Source organism: Centropristis striata, chromosome 24, assembly GCF_030273125.1.
Source record: "Centropristis striata isolate RG_2023a ecotype Rhode Island chromosome 24, C.striata_1.0, whole genome shotgun sequence".
Taxonomy (NCBI): Eukaryota; Metazoa; Chordata; class Actinopteri; order Perciformes; family Serranidae; genus Centropristis; species Centropristis striata.
This window is the reverse complement of record NC_081540.1, coordinates 17,218,683-17,235,477: the sequence shown is the minus strand read 5'-3', so window position 1 is coordinate 17,235,477 and position 16,795 is coordinate 17,218,683. Positions and strand designations below refer to the sequence as shown.

Genomic DNA, 16,795 nt, shown 5'->3' with positions numbered 1-16,795 from the left:
AAGTGCAAATGAGTCTTGACACTGAAGAAATATCTACTGAGATTTGAATCGAAGACTTGAAGTTGGCAAAATTTAGAGGTTATGCTGGACCGTAGACTTTCGTAAGCTATGATCAACAGCTGACACAAGTGTTTTTAAAAAAAATGTTAATACTGTGTATAAGCTTCACATTTTTACAATGAAGACTACAGATTGCTCTAAGCCAGTGGTCTCAAACTCAAATTACCTGGGGGCCGCTGGAGGCAGTATCAAAATGACCAAAAAAAGACACAAAAAAAAAAAAAAAAAAAAGACAAAATGACAGAAAAAAATACTTAAAAAGACACAAAATGACCAAAAAAAGACACAAAATTACTAAAGACACAAAATGACAAAAAAAAACTAAATTACTACAAAAAGACACAAAATTACTACAAAAAGACACAAAATGACAGAAAAAAACTAAATTACTACAAAAAGACACAAAATTACTACAAAAAGACACAAAATGACAGAAAAAAACGAAATTCCTTAAAAAAAAGACACAAAATGACCCAAAAATACACAAAATTACAAAAAAGACACAAAATGACAGAAAAAAAACTAAATTACTACAAAAAGACACAAAATTACTACAAAAAGGCACAAAATGACAGAAAAAACTAAATTGCTACAAAAAGACACAAAATGACCAAAAAAAGACACAAAATTACTAAAAAGAAAAGGACACACAATGACCATAAAAAGACACAAAATGACGGAAAAACACTAAATTACTTTAAAGAAGACACAAAATGACAAAAAAAAACGACAAAATTATTAGAAAAAGACACAAAATTACCAAAAAAAGACAAAATCCCCCCCCCCCAAAAAAAGACAAAAAATTACCAAAAAAGACACAAAATGACATTACATGACATTTCCACTTCTTCCAGTAACAACAACACGGCAGATAATAAACGGTCCGGTAGCGGCTGCCTTTCTTTTTGTTAACGTCGTCATTAAAGGGACCTTCCACACACAACATGGTAAAGTGCCATTCATATAAATCTCACATTAAACTTTCATATCAAGGTGGGGGTCACAAAATATCGTCATGAGGGCCGCAATTGGCCCGCGGGCCACGAGTTTGAGACCCATGCTTTAGGCCTACACCAATGATAAATTAAAATTAAAATGTAAGGAAATTAATGTTCTACTGTATTATTGTCATACTTTAGGAGAATTTACTGTAAATGGAGACAAAAAAAAGTTTTACAGTGTATTGTAACAAAACATTTAACAATACTCTGATTACGTTTTGCTCAAAAGCTGTGTAAGTCACAATAAACAGTAACACTTGGGCTTTCATCCACCATTTCTTTATTGTTTGCACACATTGATATTACAGTATATTACCATTATAACCATACACATATAAGTTTAAGATCATCAACAACATATCAAAAGAAATGGATGGAAAAAAGAGTTAAGAAAATAAGATCACTAATTTTGAATAAATCGGCCTGGAACAAAACCAAATCATTTCTCCAACAGAGAAAAATTGTTCACTGTCACAATGACAACAGTTACAGTACAAAGATTCATAGATTGGACATGGCTGTAACTGATCAGCAGAGTTGAGAAGAAACAGTGAAGTTATAAAATTAAATAAGGAAAAAATACTTGACACAGATGTACTTGGTTGATATTACTGTAAAATTTAAGGATACAGTAAAAAAAAAATGGAAAAAAGTGGAGAGAGAATTTGGCTGTGCAACATTTTTATACACCTGAAACATCAGCTGTTGTACAATGATGGAAATCATTTGAAAATGTTTGTGAAGTATAAATAATTACTTGGTTTATTGGATAATGTAGAAAATACAAACAGAAAAATAGAAGCAATTCTCAGGAGTTTGTTAAATTATAGTGTACTAAGGGAGGAAAAGGGTCTATTTAAGTCATTTAGGAACCTGAAATCATCCTCATTTAAATCTTAAAACTTAGAATTCAATTTCAGGGTTTTTTTACATATCAGAATAGAACGCCACAGGAATGAGTTCTTGAACCAGGAAGTCAGTTAGCATGTTAGCTCCCTGGGGTCTATCCTCTCAAACTCTGTGAGGATTTTGAATGGATTGGTGGTTAGATGCCTGAAATAAGGACTGTGGTTAACACAAGCTTGTCAACATAAAATCCGTTAATAAATACCCCCACTTTTGAATTTTGAAGGCAATTGCTGACAAGTGGCTAAATGAGACTACGGTGGTTGTCGGGGACATTAAACGTCATCACGCCGGACACGGACAGGAACTTTCTCATAGGTCTGTCTTACAGCCTCTAGTCGTGTTTGTCAGAGCTCTTGTAGATTGTAGAATAGGATAATAAACAATTTATTAGGCTACGGTTTGACTAGCTTGTCAAAATAGGACCCGGGTCCTATGTTCCCCTCTTTGTATGAGACTGAGGAACATAGGACCCTTTTTCCCCGCTTTTCCCAAAAAGGGTCCTATGGTCCCCGGTCTGTTACTTTTTCCACCATTACTGCCAAATTCCATGGCAAATAGGCCTATGTAGGCCTACGGGCTGTTTGACGTGCATATGCAAATAGGCTTAACCCTAACCCAAAGGGTCCTATGCTCCCTGGTATGTATTGCTACAGGGGAACAGAGGACCCTTTTGGGGAAAAACGGGGAACATAGGGATGACCCCGTCAAAACGACTGGTTAGCTTGTAAGAGAGCGTGGTGTAGTTAGCTATAGCATAACGTTAGCTTTTGACTTCTGTTGGCTGCATTAACTCAACTAACAATATTAAAAGTGGTGTTCATTTGTGAAAATTATCCTGCTGAACAAAACGTGTTAGTATCAGAAACGTCTGTTTGCCACAGAACTTATTTTCTGGAATGATCCAAAATCCAATGCAAAAATCCCATTGACGAATTCTCAATAGACCCCATGGAGATGCTAACTTCCTGGTTGTCCGGCAAAAATGTGTTATTTCGTCTACTCTCTATATCAAAATGAATTAAAAGAAAGAAAATTCTAAAGAAGCCTTGATCATCTTCAGAAGTGATGGAGTTATGATTAATAAGGGTACATTTCTCAAGCCTGTGATCATCCATTACAGCTGAGCAGCGTTCAACAAGCCAAGACAGGAGCTCCACCGTCCCCGCTATGTCTGTGACACTAAAGCCTTGCTGAACACACCTCATGTCTTTTTAATCTATGGCAGAACGGGCACACTGGCATTTTGATGGCTAATCACATGATCACTTGGGGTTGGGTGGGAACAAATAAGGCACAAGCATGCACACGCACACACTCACACACACGTTAATGTCGTCAAATGAAAAAGTGGTACCTCCGAGATGGAACAGAGCAACCGTGTTTTCACCAACAACACAAACACACACACTCGCACACACACTTCAACCGACAGGAGCCCTAGTTGTACGACTAAACTATTTATTTAAACCCGTCAGTCAAATATTTTGTCTGTTCAAATCTGCTGAGTCAGCATTTACATACAAACACACACTTACACACACCCATATATACACCAATAGCATGCCAATCCATGGCATTGACATGACTGAGAGTTACAACAGGTAAACATTTGAATTTTTTTTTCTTGCTTCAGCTTCGTTCAAGCTAAATCTCATATCTTTTGGTGCTTTTCAGTCACAGTAAGTACAACGCTAATAATTACCCTCTGCTAGTAATTTTGGCCATTGACGAAATAAAAGACGGCTGATTCGACAGCATAGTTTGGCTTGACAGACACTGCACGACTACAGGAAGGGCACACAACTGATCAATGGTCAAACAGCCAACCCTGTTTTGTTCCTGTGAATTCCTGCCAAAGTCATATACAGTAAACTATATCATACCTGTACAAAACCATACGTCAACAGTACACTAAACTGCATTTTATGTAGATGCAATGGTTTAGATGAGCAGAATTTGGATATAGATGGCAGTAAATGAAAAAAAAAGTTAAGGCTTGGGGATCCAAACGGAGACCAAAAAAAATCCAGACAGCGACGAGTTCAGAAATACTATTTGACCTGGAAATGACACGTGATTTATTAATCTTAGAAAACGCAGAAAAGTGCTAGCCTCCGAAGCAGATTTTATTTTTCTCTTTTAGCCAATTTGAAACCATAGGATCTCTTTCATATTTTGTTTGATGTCTCACTATGGGATGCATGCCCATAGTGAGACATCTCACTCATATTACTCAGAGAACCGGGGTTATGTAAATAACCTAAAGATCTTGTTGATGTAGATCAATTGAGTGACAAGGGATTTCCTACCAATTTTTTGGCCTGTGACCCTTAAGACAGGCCGACAAGCTTGTGATCCCATTACCTTAAGCTACATTTAAACACAACTGTAAAGTAAATACACTCAATAAGCAAAGGTTATAAAACAAAGATATATTATTTAGTGTCCAGAGTCCAAAGTCTTGGCATTTAGGTTTGGAAGTACCAAGTCAAGTTAAAGCAAAAAACAAGTTATTATTTGTCTGTAAAATAAAGTAAAACTTGGTTATGCACTAGGGATCAGACATTTTGGTAGATTAAAAGACCTGAAAAGGTTTGTTTAACTACAAGAACTATTATACTAAACTTTCAGCTAATTGATCTACAGACTTAAGTTTGGCCATTTCTTTTTTCCCATTGTCACATTCCCTGCTCCAGTACTGCTGATCCATGCCTGCATTGGATTGAAGATTTTGAAAATGGTGGACAATACGGACTAGCCTAAGGGTGTGCTTTATTACCCTCAAATACACTCTGGCAGTGAGTCATTATAAGCTAATCTATGGTCTCTCCCCCAGTTCCTGCCTGTTTGAGGTATTGGGGGTAATACAGGTACAGGTACATGCCATTTAACCAATTAGAGCCAGAAAAAGCAGACTATGAAGGACAGGAAGTGCTTGACAACCCAGAAATATGGAGAGCTCCCCCTAGTGGCAATTGGCTTAATCAGCATTGTGTGAGCTTGAATATAAAGGATGCTTATTTAAAAGGAAAAGTGCAGCTTTAGGTTGTAAAAAAAAACATGTGTATTTAAAAAAAATCAAATATAAACTTCAAAAGACAAAAAATAACAGTCAGTCAAAAATAAAAAAGAACTTGAGCCAAGCAAGGTTAGGTACTGTTCAAAGCAGTATTTGCTGAAACAAAGAAACCTGTACTCTGAGTAACTCTACTGTAAAGTCCTTGGACCCATGATCAGCTCGACAACTCGGACTATAGACGGAATATACACACAAAACAGCTGCAGAACCCAGAACGTGTTTGGCCAATGTGCAGCCTTCTCTTGTTGGGCCGGTGTGGTAACTGAACGATCCAGAACGAACACAGAGTTGGTGCTAAAGGCGAAATTTAGTAGTGCAGTACTTTCTAGTTTGGAGAACCAGACAAGATCCAAACGAGACGAATAATTGTATTATTATAATTGTATTATTAAACAGGTATAACAGTTTTAAGGTAGGGCTTTGTTTAAGTGGTTAAAATAAATTTTGTGACAGGCCCCGTCTGAAGTCTGTTTCCTACCTGGAGCGTCTGGTTCTCAAAACTGGGAACGTGCAGATCAGTATCTAATACATGGAATACATTTACTGTAGGTAAGTACTAGGGCTGAGCAATATATCGATACAAAAGATATATCGATATATTTTTAAATGTGATATGGAATTAGATCATATCGTATATATCGATATAGTTAAAAAAAAATATTTCAATATAAATGCTGCCCTGACTAGGGTTTGTCATATTGAGCTCTTTTGTAATGTTTGTTATTCTTTTCTCAAATATATTTATTTTAGAAAAAGATTGGCCTATTTTTTTTTATAGGCTATTTTTATTTAAGATATTTTTTTTATTTAAATGTGCACTTTATGAAGCTTTGATTTTTGTTTCAAAAAAACTACTTGTGACATCTTATCTTTGACTTTGACTGAACATTTGCTCTCACTTTGCGATAAAAATATCAGGATATATATTGTCTATCGATATTCAGCCTTAATATATCGGGATATGACTTTTGGTCCATATCGCCCAGCCCTATTAAGTTCCTCATATGACCTCACAAAAATCTGAACTATCCCTTTAAAGCCCATGGTTTTACTGTCTCAATAAGCAGGAAGATAAAGACTTTTCTCTAATTTTGTGATGTACCATAAAAATAGCGGCTTCACTAATGTCAAAATGAGCTACTATAATGACAACAGCGTTAAGATAATGTTGGGAGGGGAAACATGTGGAAGTAGTGAGATAATATCACAGTCATATAGAGTAAGAAGGGGGCCACAAAGAATCATAAATATCAGTCAAATCACTATCAGGATATTACAGACTATATTACAGAGCAGAGAGTCGTCAGCATAAAACCAGACCAGGTCCAGGTCCGGGTTCGGGTCCAGCACTAATTTCATTTACATGCACAGCTGTGATTGGCTTCTACACACTTAATGATCTGCTGGTAGAATCGCACAGCTACTTTTTCTACTAGAATTACAGCATTTCAAAGATTGTCCACAACATTTGGTACCAAGTTCACTGTTTGCAAGTTAACCTGAGACTTCCATTGACCTCCATTAATCTCTCCCCTCGTTAAGTTCAGGATCCTAATAAGGGGACTTTTGGTAACTGCACCGCTTCAATTTCTCTAGTCATGATCTATTATCACCCTGCTCTCTCTGTGGAAGCTGGAGGCCATTTTTTTTTTTGGCACTACATAGAAAAACAGCAGAGAACAGACAGCACAGCACAGGTTTACAGAGAAAGACTGGGGAAGTTTAATCTCCATATAGAGATAAAAGACTGTGTTCTTAGACACCAGTATAAACACGTGCACTTAGGACGAGGATTATTAGTCAGGTGTCGAGCTGCAATGATAAGTTGACTAGTCCATTCACAGTAAAATATTCGCCAACTATTTCGATAATCGATTAAAGTCATTATTCAACCAAAAATGTCAGAAAATGCTGTTCCTGCTTTTCTCTGTTTTATTTTGTATCAAACTAAATATATCTTTATGTTTCGGACTAACAGAACAAGACGTTTCAAGACATCACCTTGGACTATGAGACACCGGGATAGACTTTTTTCACTATTTTCTGACCTTTTTTTTTTTTTTCAGATCAAACACCAAAGTTACTTTGAGCCCTAGTTGGGTGTAATGGGATGGTGAAATAGTCAGAAATGAACTATGTGACAGACTGCAGGTTCTGTGTTTATGTCCTGAAAGATACACTCCATGATTATGTTACAGAACTTATAGTGCACTAGCCTGTAAAACAAGACTGAACTACCATTTTCTTTCACTTTATTATTCAGTCAGTCAGCTTCAAAAGCCCTTTGTGGCACTATGGGAAATATTGGATCCACTGTTTTCAGAGCTTAACCAAAGTGACAAAAAAATCAGGAAATTGAGTCTTCCAACCTAAAGAAAGTGCAATAACATTGGACATCATTGGAGATCAATTTTAAGAGTTATTTCTGTCACTTGGAATCTCGTCCATGTTTTTGAGGCATGTCTTTACAGTTTTGAACCATATAGACCTTGTTTAGACTTGGTTTTAAAATGCATCTTGGGCGTTCAGATCACAGTTGGTCAGCATTAAAATACAAGTGTAAACAAAGTGTAAATCACTCAAACCTTGCTGTACTGCCCTACAAAGTCTAACTGCAGTAACTACACAAAAGGCAAAAAATGAGAAAAAATGCTTTAAAGTTTTTTTTAACCTGTTTTAACTGGCCGGCCAAATTGGTTGTAGGTAGGTAAGTGATATGACACTTATTTCTACATGTATTGATGTCATTTGTATGCTCAAAAATCATGACGATCTTTTTGACCTTTGACCCCAAAAACGTAGTTAGTGCATTCTGATTTTGCTGTAAAAGGTTTGCAGAAAGTAATGCAGAAACAGAGTGCAGTGACTACAATGTAGCTGTCTTCTTTCAGCTTTTATATTTTGTTTTCAGTGAATAAACATTTTCAAATTGATTTTGTTGTCAGCGTATTTAACAACTCTATTCAAAGATGTGCATATTTTAGACTTAATATTATAAAGAAATGTTAAATTTTGGTCTTAATATCATTTTATCTCACTTTTTTTACTTAATTACTATCTATGTATAATTTCTCTTTCAAATAAACTTATAATTTCTATTATTTTTATGTTTAAATAAGTATATATATCCAAAGCAGATGGTGGTAAGTGCAATTACTGCTTGGTTTTGAGTTGGATTTTGTGGTTTTTGATGATTATTTCTCTGAAATAAAGCAAAATTGAAATCTAAAACTTTGTCACAAGATAAAACAAACATCAAGGAGTTCATTTTTAGTTATAACTCAATTTTGACCAAAAATGGCAGTTACTGCAGTTAGACTTTGTAGGGCAGTGTGGTCAAGGACGCATTTGACCACATATATTTTGTAGTGTAAATGCTGATGCGTCAAGTGGAACCAGATGTCTAATTTCGATATGAGCAGAAGATTGAGTCCAAGAACACTTGAAGACTCATATCATTACCGGACTGTTTTCAAGGGTACTGCTAGCAAGATAGCAACTAGCAACCCAAGTTGTTGTTGTTATCCGATGTAATAAAAGCGCGCAGGGCAATTTCAGCTTCAAGCAGAAGTGGCGTTGGCAGGAATGAAATCTGACCACATATAGCTCATCTGTCCACTTGTGATCTGATCGCTAAAGACTCATTTAGCGCAAAAGGGGTCATAGTGTTGGTGGAAACTCTAGAACTTGGTGACGATGCTGTAACACAATTGGGAAGTGGATCTTTCACACTAGATCTAGTTTTTGCGTTGTCGGTTTTTTTTTAATGATTACTGCTACATTATTAGGCAGCTATCAAAATGACAAAAAGCAACAACAAAGCAGAAAAAAATGCATTATTTACGAGACATACTTGGCCACTTTAAGGTTAAATCACTGCCTTTGTTCTCCGCTGTCAGATCAAAGTAAGTGAATGTTAAATTTTGTGCTATAAGTTGTTTATTGAGGGTTATTTGGCTGCAGTCTAAATTATGTACCATTTCCATCCACATGCCTGGAGTCACATGGAAATGGAAATGTGGGCCAGAAGCTGCTTGATATACCGACAAGACAGTGGCCAATCAGAATGTAAGACTGGTCCACAGGATCTTTTCAAAGTGTATAGTGTTATCATGGAACAGGGTGTTTGACTGGAAGAGAGACTGCAGGGTGAAGAGGTGGGATTTAGGTAAAGACCAGATGCTGCTGGTCCAGCAGTGATCTGGTGAAGTTGTTGATTGGACCAATGGCGCTGAGTGACATGGCGTTGTCCCGCCCCCAGAGCAGGTTAGGACCAAACACCACAGCCAGGTTACTGTTGGTCATCTTATTCACTTCACTGTTGGCAGATACCTAAACACACAGACAGGATGCTGTGGGTCAGACCGGCTTATAAAAAGGTTCTGGAAGTTATTAATAGTAGTCTTTCAGCCGTACCTGTGCCAGGAATGTGATGAGGTATCGCAGTGATGCATAGTTTTCCTCTGGCAGCGACTCTACCAGTTCCTTCATATGTGCCGCCTGGTTGTCACTGGAAACAGCTGGAACATATGGAATTTGACCCATTAGGTTGGAAACAATGTTACGTCTCTAAAGGCGCTTTCACAACCCAAGTCTGTTTGGTTAGTCTGAATGAGAGTGAAATGAATGCTTTTGGTTCGTTTTGTATTTAGTCTGGTTTGAGTTTATAGTTTAAGTTGAGTTTTTGAGGGGCATGTTCAAAGGCGGAAGGCTGGAAATATACTTGCAGCTAGGGCTGCACAATTAATCGACTTTTAATCGTGATCACGATTTTGGCCACCACGATTAAATTAACCTGATCGTCAGCGATATTTCCATTTTAAAATGCGGCTCTCCTGCATATCTAATCAAGCACTTTCTACACCAGTAGTCCACCAACCACCAGGGGGCAGGGCCTTTTTTCTCCCCTGAAAAAAGCCTGGTTACCGCTATTTTTAGCAACTTTTCGGACCCCCTTAGCAATGATTTTTCAAAAAAGCGACTTTTTCTGGTGTTATTGGAGACTTCTTACTCTTCTTAGCCGCGGGGGCCGGCGGAGTAAGAAGAGTAAGAAAGAGTCGAAGTGACACAGTCCTCCTGCAGCAGTCTTTCCCAGCTGCCGAGCCGGAGGGGATGTTAACCCCTTAGCGTCCAGTCGGCAATTTCTAATAGGCTAATAGTTATAAAAATAATCTTTCTAGTAATCCTTCTAGAGTATTATTTCTTATTGGTTGGAAAGTTGCTGGTGGAAAATGTAAACACAGAAATGAACAAAGCAGCGTGGAGCCGAACGCACCATGAACTAATGCTGTCAATGTTTTTTTTTTACTGCACTGATCTATTCTTTCTCCTTCAGTTGATCTCAAATTATTTTATAAACGTCATTGTTTTTTGTGGACTTCATTCAGCATCTCCTGTATGTGTTCTTCGGTCCAATATCAAGCAAACATCAGACTTCAGCAGAAGTCCAAGTCAGTTTGAGAGAGAGGGTGCTGCAGGAGTAGCAACCAGCAGCAGTAGTCATGTTTTTATTGTTTTTGTACTGTTTAATGTTGTTTCCGACTGTTGGATGAATGGTAACCTGTTGAACTCACTGTTATCTGTCTACCATGGATGTGGCATATTGTTTTGCAGTGTTTTTGGCACTTTTTGCGTTGGTGATTTCCCTGAATGAATTTGAATTGAATTGAATGGAATGAAGTACAGCCAGGAGTTCCTTCTCCATATCATTTGATCTGGGAACTGTGATTCCATCAACAATCTGGAGGGATAATAGAAACAATAACGCCTCCAACAAATTTGGGGGCTTCTCGTTTGAAAAAGCGAGGAAGGAGAGTAGGAGTGCTCCAGAGATTACGGAGACAGCAGCTGCGCCATATTCTCTGCTCTCTGTCATACTCGCCAACTTTAAGTTGTTCAGGAATAAAATCGATGAACTTTGTGCGTGTGTAAACTTCCTTTCTGAGTACAAACACAGCTGTATTATTTCCCTCACTGAAGCCTGGCTTAAAGACTATGATTCTGATGCGGATTTCTAAATCGATTGTTTTGGGCATCCCTGGCACATGGATCGTGATGCACAGCTGACAGGCAAACCTCAGGGTGGGGGCCTGGGTCCATATGTGAACTTTTTTACCTTTACCTTTCCTCTCCAAGTCATGTTGCATCTGTCACTCTGTGTACATTGTACAAAAAGGCCTCGCACAATCCACTGCGATTTGGTTCATTTCCTGTAACTGGGTCGAATTATGTTCACAATGGAACTGCCCTAGGGCTCGTTTGTAAACGGGCCAAGACTTCCTCTGGTTGTTTTGGTTCACACCAGAGTACGACTGGAGCGTTCACAAGCGGCCAAACGAACTGCAACAAGGATTTAACCGAACCAGAGTTCAATTGAAACGGACTAAACTTCGGGTTGTGAAAGAGCCCTGAGGCACATCAAGAAATTACAAAACATGGTTACAGTTTTCTTAAATGTCTCGTGTACAAGTTCAACAAGTACACACACGATTTTTGTCATATGCATTGATAGAAAATGTCAACAAAAAGTTGTTAAGGGCCTAAAAGATATTGTGGCAGAATAAAAAAAGTCTTAAATAACTAAAAAATAAGGAATCTGAGAGGAACTACACTGAACGTAGACCAGCTTGCTTACAGGCAAAAGCAGCATTTGTAATTCCAGGAATAGTGATAATGAAAATACAAACAGTATTATATTGCTGGGACATACAGGTGAAGTTGACAATGTCGTTGTAGAGCTGGTAGGTCAGCAGAGGCTCGGGCAATTCCCTCAGGAATGTCTTCAGAATGACAGCAGCCAAGTGGACATCCTCCATGTCTTTGAAGTCCACGGTCGCACCTACAGAACACACACAGAAATTCGGGGGATTCGGGATTGGGACTCAGACTCAAACTCAGGCATTGATGACTCAACTCTAACTCTTCTCTGACTCTGGCGACTTCAACTTGGACTCGACCTCAAACACTGGGGAATCAAGATTGACTCAGACTTGAGAATTGGTGACTCGCTTACAACACTGGCATGAGAAAACTGCATGGTTTTTGCCCAGGGTTTTTAGTGGTTAGCACTCTCGAGTAACAGTAAGAGGGTCAGGGGTTCGAATCCTGCTTGCGGCTCTTCTGTGTGGAGTTTGCATGTTCTCCACGTGTCAGCGTCTCCAGGTTTTTACGGCTACCTCCCACAGTCCAAGACAAGACGTGGTGGTCTGGAGACCTGTCCACTTTTTTTATTATATCGTGAGGTTGCAGGTCAAGAGAACCCTTTGAAAACGACAATGCTAGTTTTTCCTTACCAAGACTTAGATAAATTTAGTTTCTTTCAAAAACTGCAGGATAAAGCGGGCAGGTCTATAAAAGGGAAACTTGTCGGTACCCATAGAATTCATTTCATTCATATATCTTGAGATCAAGGGACTGAAAATTGCCATGGTAGACCAAAATCTAACTTGGAGTACACTTATGTACTTTTATCCGAAGCGCTAGAGGCTACCCACCAAGGTCCCACCTGCCACCATTGGGAATTCATTCACACACCGATGAACGCAGCATCGGGAGCAATTTGGGGTTCAGTATCTTGCTCAGGATACTTCGACATGTAAGCTGCCATGGTCGGGGATCGAACCACCAACCATCCGATCAGCCTCTGAAGTCACCACTCACCTGAGTTATATCTGAGCTGGACATCTTTCACCAGAGTCACATTGGCAGACCGTCTGAAGATCCCTTCGATCTCCAAACCTGATACACACAGAGAAAAGAACAACAAGACAGTTCTTAGTGAGGGAACGATAAGAGAGTGATAACAGTAAAAGCTTGTTGGTGCATTGTGCTTGTTACCTTGTTCTGAAAGGAAGGTAATGGTGTCTCTCATCACCACGGGAACTGCATCACCGTCTGCATCTCTCTGTCTGAGCCTGAACACACACGCTTGTTAACATAACACAAAAAGTTTAAATTTAGAGCCAATGGTGTGAGCGACAGCAGAGATCTGGTGACTTACAGTTCAAGTGGCACCCCAAACACCTGGTTGGGGAGGGGGGGGCTGTGGGGGGGCGACATGGGAGGCTGGGCACTTGGTTTCAGAGACGCTCGTAACTTGTTGTCGTACCTGACACAGAAACAAAGATGATCAATTGTTCCTAAAAAAGTAGAGTAAAGGTGTGTATGTTTAAATGATTTCTGTCAGGACAACCAACACTTCCAGTAGGAAATCAAATGCAAACAATAATTGTGTATGATTTTAAAGTGCATTTGTGGAACAGATTCTTACTCTTTGACGCGGGCAGGAATGATCAGCTGCTCACACTTCACCACATCCTCCAGCTCGCTCAGATAGCTCACATAGTTGATCTTCCTGCCAAACTTAAAACTACACAAAGACACAAAAGCAGTTATCTTGTTATCTGCTGCTCTCAGCACTTTTTCTCTGCTATCATAACAATGATGCTGACAAAACAGAGATATTTTTAAAATGGCAGGAAATAACACGATGAGCTTACAATTTTAGGTGCCTCTGTGTAAAAAAAAGATATGAGGATACATGAGGAAAATTTGCTGTTGGCATGTTTTGTATTGAAGAAAATACAAATAAATGAAGTGCTTAAGTGTGCAAGTGTCCCTATTATTTTTATATTTATATATATATATTATTGTATTTCAGTGTTCAGCTTAGCAGCAGCCCAACAACTGCAGTTAGCGACGGTGGCTGCCGCTTATTGTAAACAAACCAGCATGCTAACTGTGCACAGAGTGTCTGCCGCTGATTGTAAACAAACCAGCATCATTAACTGTGCACAAAGTGTCCACTGCTTATTGTAAAAAAAACAGCATCACTAACTGGGCACAGAGTGTCCGGTGCTTGTTGTAAACAAACGGGGGTCGCTAAGTGAACACATGTTGCTGCAGCACATATACACTGTACTGCTACAGAGCTAACTGTTAGCCTGTTAGCACTGACTGTCCTGCCTCTTAAAGGAGCCACGCCTCTCTAATAGTGGATGCATTATAACTCAGACTTCTTGTGGTATTTCAGTAATACTGCAAATGTTTGACAGGCAGTAGGAACTGCCAAAAAATCTCTGAAACAGCTGTTTATATATTATTTATAATATATGATAATATAATATTTATCTCTGCAATTTCTGTTAACAGAGTAGTAGTTTATTTATTTATGTTTTATTTATCTAGGATGTTTTAGTATTTATTTTCTACATTTGAATCCAATGTTTAATATTCTTAAGATTTAAATATCCATTGCTGTCGAAAAGGATGCACTCCACAATACTATCGTTTATCGTTCTGGGGAAATATATCGTCCTAAAAAATGTATTATCGTGACAGGCCTACCTGTACAAATCTCCAACTTTAGCTCCAGATAATAAGATCAATGATAATAAGATCAATAATAAGATCATATTATTGCTTCTGAAATCAGCACCAAACAGTTATCAGCTGTCTAACATAATGCTCAGGTGTTTTAATGATCAATGAGCTTTTCACATTATAAAAGTGGATTAACACAATGTGCCACTGGAACACAGGACAATATAAAAGACATATTCCATAAAAAAATCAGCTGTTTCCAGCTTTAACAGACATTTTTCCACATTAACAATGTCTAGACTGTATGTCTGTTATTTTAATTGGAAAAATTGTGCTTTTCTTTCAAAAATAAGGACATTTCTAAGTGAACAAACTTTTGAGCGGTAGTATATAGGTATATAAGTGGCATTGTATTTGATGGATCGGTAAGCAACTTTTACATGTCAAAACCTGTGTTAGTACTCTCAGTGAACCTTTGTCAGGTCATAAAGGAATTAAATACTTGCAGTAGATTAAAGGTTGAATGTGAAGCAGGCAAGCTTTTACTGCAGGCTTACTGGAGCAGAGATCTCTCCTGCCTGTAGCACACTGTGGTCTGAACTCACTGGAGAGGAGCTTACTTCCCACTGACAAATTAAATGTTCCTGATCTGTGCTACAGTTTTTAACAGCAAACCGTTGCTAGAAATTGTTAGTGTCCAATAGATGTCACTAGAGATATTTTTTATTGCCTTCATCTGTGATAAAGATGCCCAGAAACCATTTGAAATGTTCAAGACTTAAAGTTTCCCAAGACAGACTGCACATATTTCTTGAAAAACCCCAGAAATATTATGTAAAAGTTACAAAAGTAGCCACACCACTGACCAAATGACACTGCTACCGCTGTATTTGCAGATTTTGTTGGTTTTGTTTTCTCAATTCATTTTCGCGGCAATCCGAGAGCCAAATAAAAGAGCCATAATTACCAGTACGAATAGGATACTTTATATTTATTTAAATATAAGTTATTATTCATACTGTTCTTTGCTAATAACTTAATAACATGTAAGTTCCCATTGGTAAATAACAAAAACCGTGTGGAAACTGAATTAAAGAGCACTAGTTTTTGTTGGTTCAGGATGTTATTACCAATCAAAACCATCTAATAAGACAGTTATCATTATGTGTTTCAATGTTCCAAATACCAATCATACTAAATTTAAGTATTCAGTCCGAGTTTCATGACGACAGCCAGCTCTCAAACAAATTTATGAGGCAACTTTCATCAGTAGTTTTACACAAAAAATGTGAAAAGATGCATTTTGGTGAAATGGTCCTAAACATGATTAGCCATAGTGTTCTAGGCACATGTTTTGTTAAAAAGCAATGGCTTTAAAAGGGTCAGAAAACACCAGGTTTAAAATTTAGACATGTCATTTCCTGTCAATGTAATTTATAAAAGAATGTTTAGTAATTTGATATATATATATATATAAATAATAGATAAAAATGGAACCTGATTAGTGGTTTGAAGAGGATCAGCAGAGTCTTGATGAACATGGTGGGGTGTACAATGTACAGAGCCTTGATGTTCTTCTTGTACCTGAAAACACAAACACATGGCAAGAGATAAGGTCTCTGAGAGGAATATGTTAATGTTTTAATAAAAAACATTTCACTAAGGCATGCGGCACCTCACATTTCAATTGCACAAGCCCATTTGGACACACAGCTGCTATTTCTGGTGTATTTGGTTCCACTTCTTTCACCATTGCACCACACACTTCATGTTAGTACCAGAATACCACACAGAAGAGCAAAGACAGTTCTACTGCGTAATGTGACCAGCTAATGTGACCGGCTACTGCTACCGGCTAATGCGACCGGCTACTGCTACCGGCTAATGCGACTGGCTACTGCTACTTGCTAATGCGACCGGCTACTGCTACCAGCTAATGTGACTGGTTACTGCTACTTGCTAATGTGACTGGTTACTGCTACTTGCTAATGTGACCAGCTAATGCGACCGGCTTTCTTGGATGTTTTCATTCCGGGGTCATATCCCAGCTTGGGGGTGGGGGGGTGGAGCATGCGTTGTCTTGTCATACATGCCGGCGAAAATCCAATTCCAATTGCATTATCTGGGTGTCTTAATCGGAGTTGGAGAACTCCGTCATTAGTCAGACTAACACGTTTACATGCACTTCAGTTGTCCAGTTATAGTCAGATGAAGGCAATAATTCATAGTGTTATGTAAATGTACTGAGTTCTAATATGACTCTCAGTGATGTTGTTGAGCTTACTTTCTGTCAAACTCCCGGTATGCGTCTCGTAGCCAGCTGAGAGATGGTTTGTTTTCACTGGTCAGCCCATGATGGAAATAGATCAGAGTGTAGTCGCTTTCAACATACTGATCCAGTGTTCCCTTAAGATACCTGAGAGAA

The 16,795-nt window shown here is 38.4% G+C and overlaps 1 protein-coding gene across 1 annotated transcript in view; it reads right to left on the bottom strand.

Moving 5' to 3' along the window:
• Nucleotides 1-1,437: 1,437 nt before the first annotated feature.
• arhgap1 (Rho GTPase activating protein 1) overlaps nucleotides 1,438-16,795 on the bottom strand; it is a 26,715-nt gene continuing 11,357 nt past the window's right edge. Inside the window, exons 5-13 of the mRNA XM_059327742.1 lie at nucleotides 16,655-16,786; nucleotides 15,868-15,954; nucleotides 13,319-13,417; nucleotides 13,049-13,156; nucleotides 12,886-12,962; nucleotides 12,709-12,786; nucleotides 11,759-11,887; nucleotides 9,466-9,569; nucleotides 1,438-9,381 (exon numbers count right to left, since the gene is read on the bottom strand). Coding sequence (XP_059183725.1) covers nucleotides 9,214-9,381; nucleotides 9,466-9,569; nucleotides 11,759-11,887; nucleotides 12,709-12,786; nucleotides 12,886-12,962; nucleotides 13,049-13,156; nucleotides 13,319-13,417; nucleotides 15,868-15,954; nucleotides 16,655-16,786 — 982 coding nt within the window. The 3' untranslated portion in view covers nucleotides 1,438-9,213. The remainder of the gene's footprint in view (nucleotides 9,382-9,465; nucleotides 9,570-11,758; nucleotides 11,888-12,708; nucleotides 12,787-12,885; nucleotides 12,963-13,048; nucleotides 13,157-13,318; nucleotides 13,418-15,867; nucleotides 15,955-16,654; nucleotides 16,787-16,795) is intronic.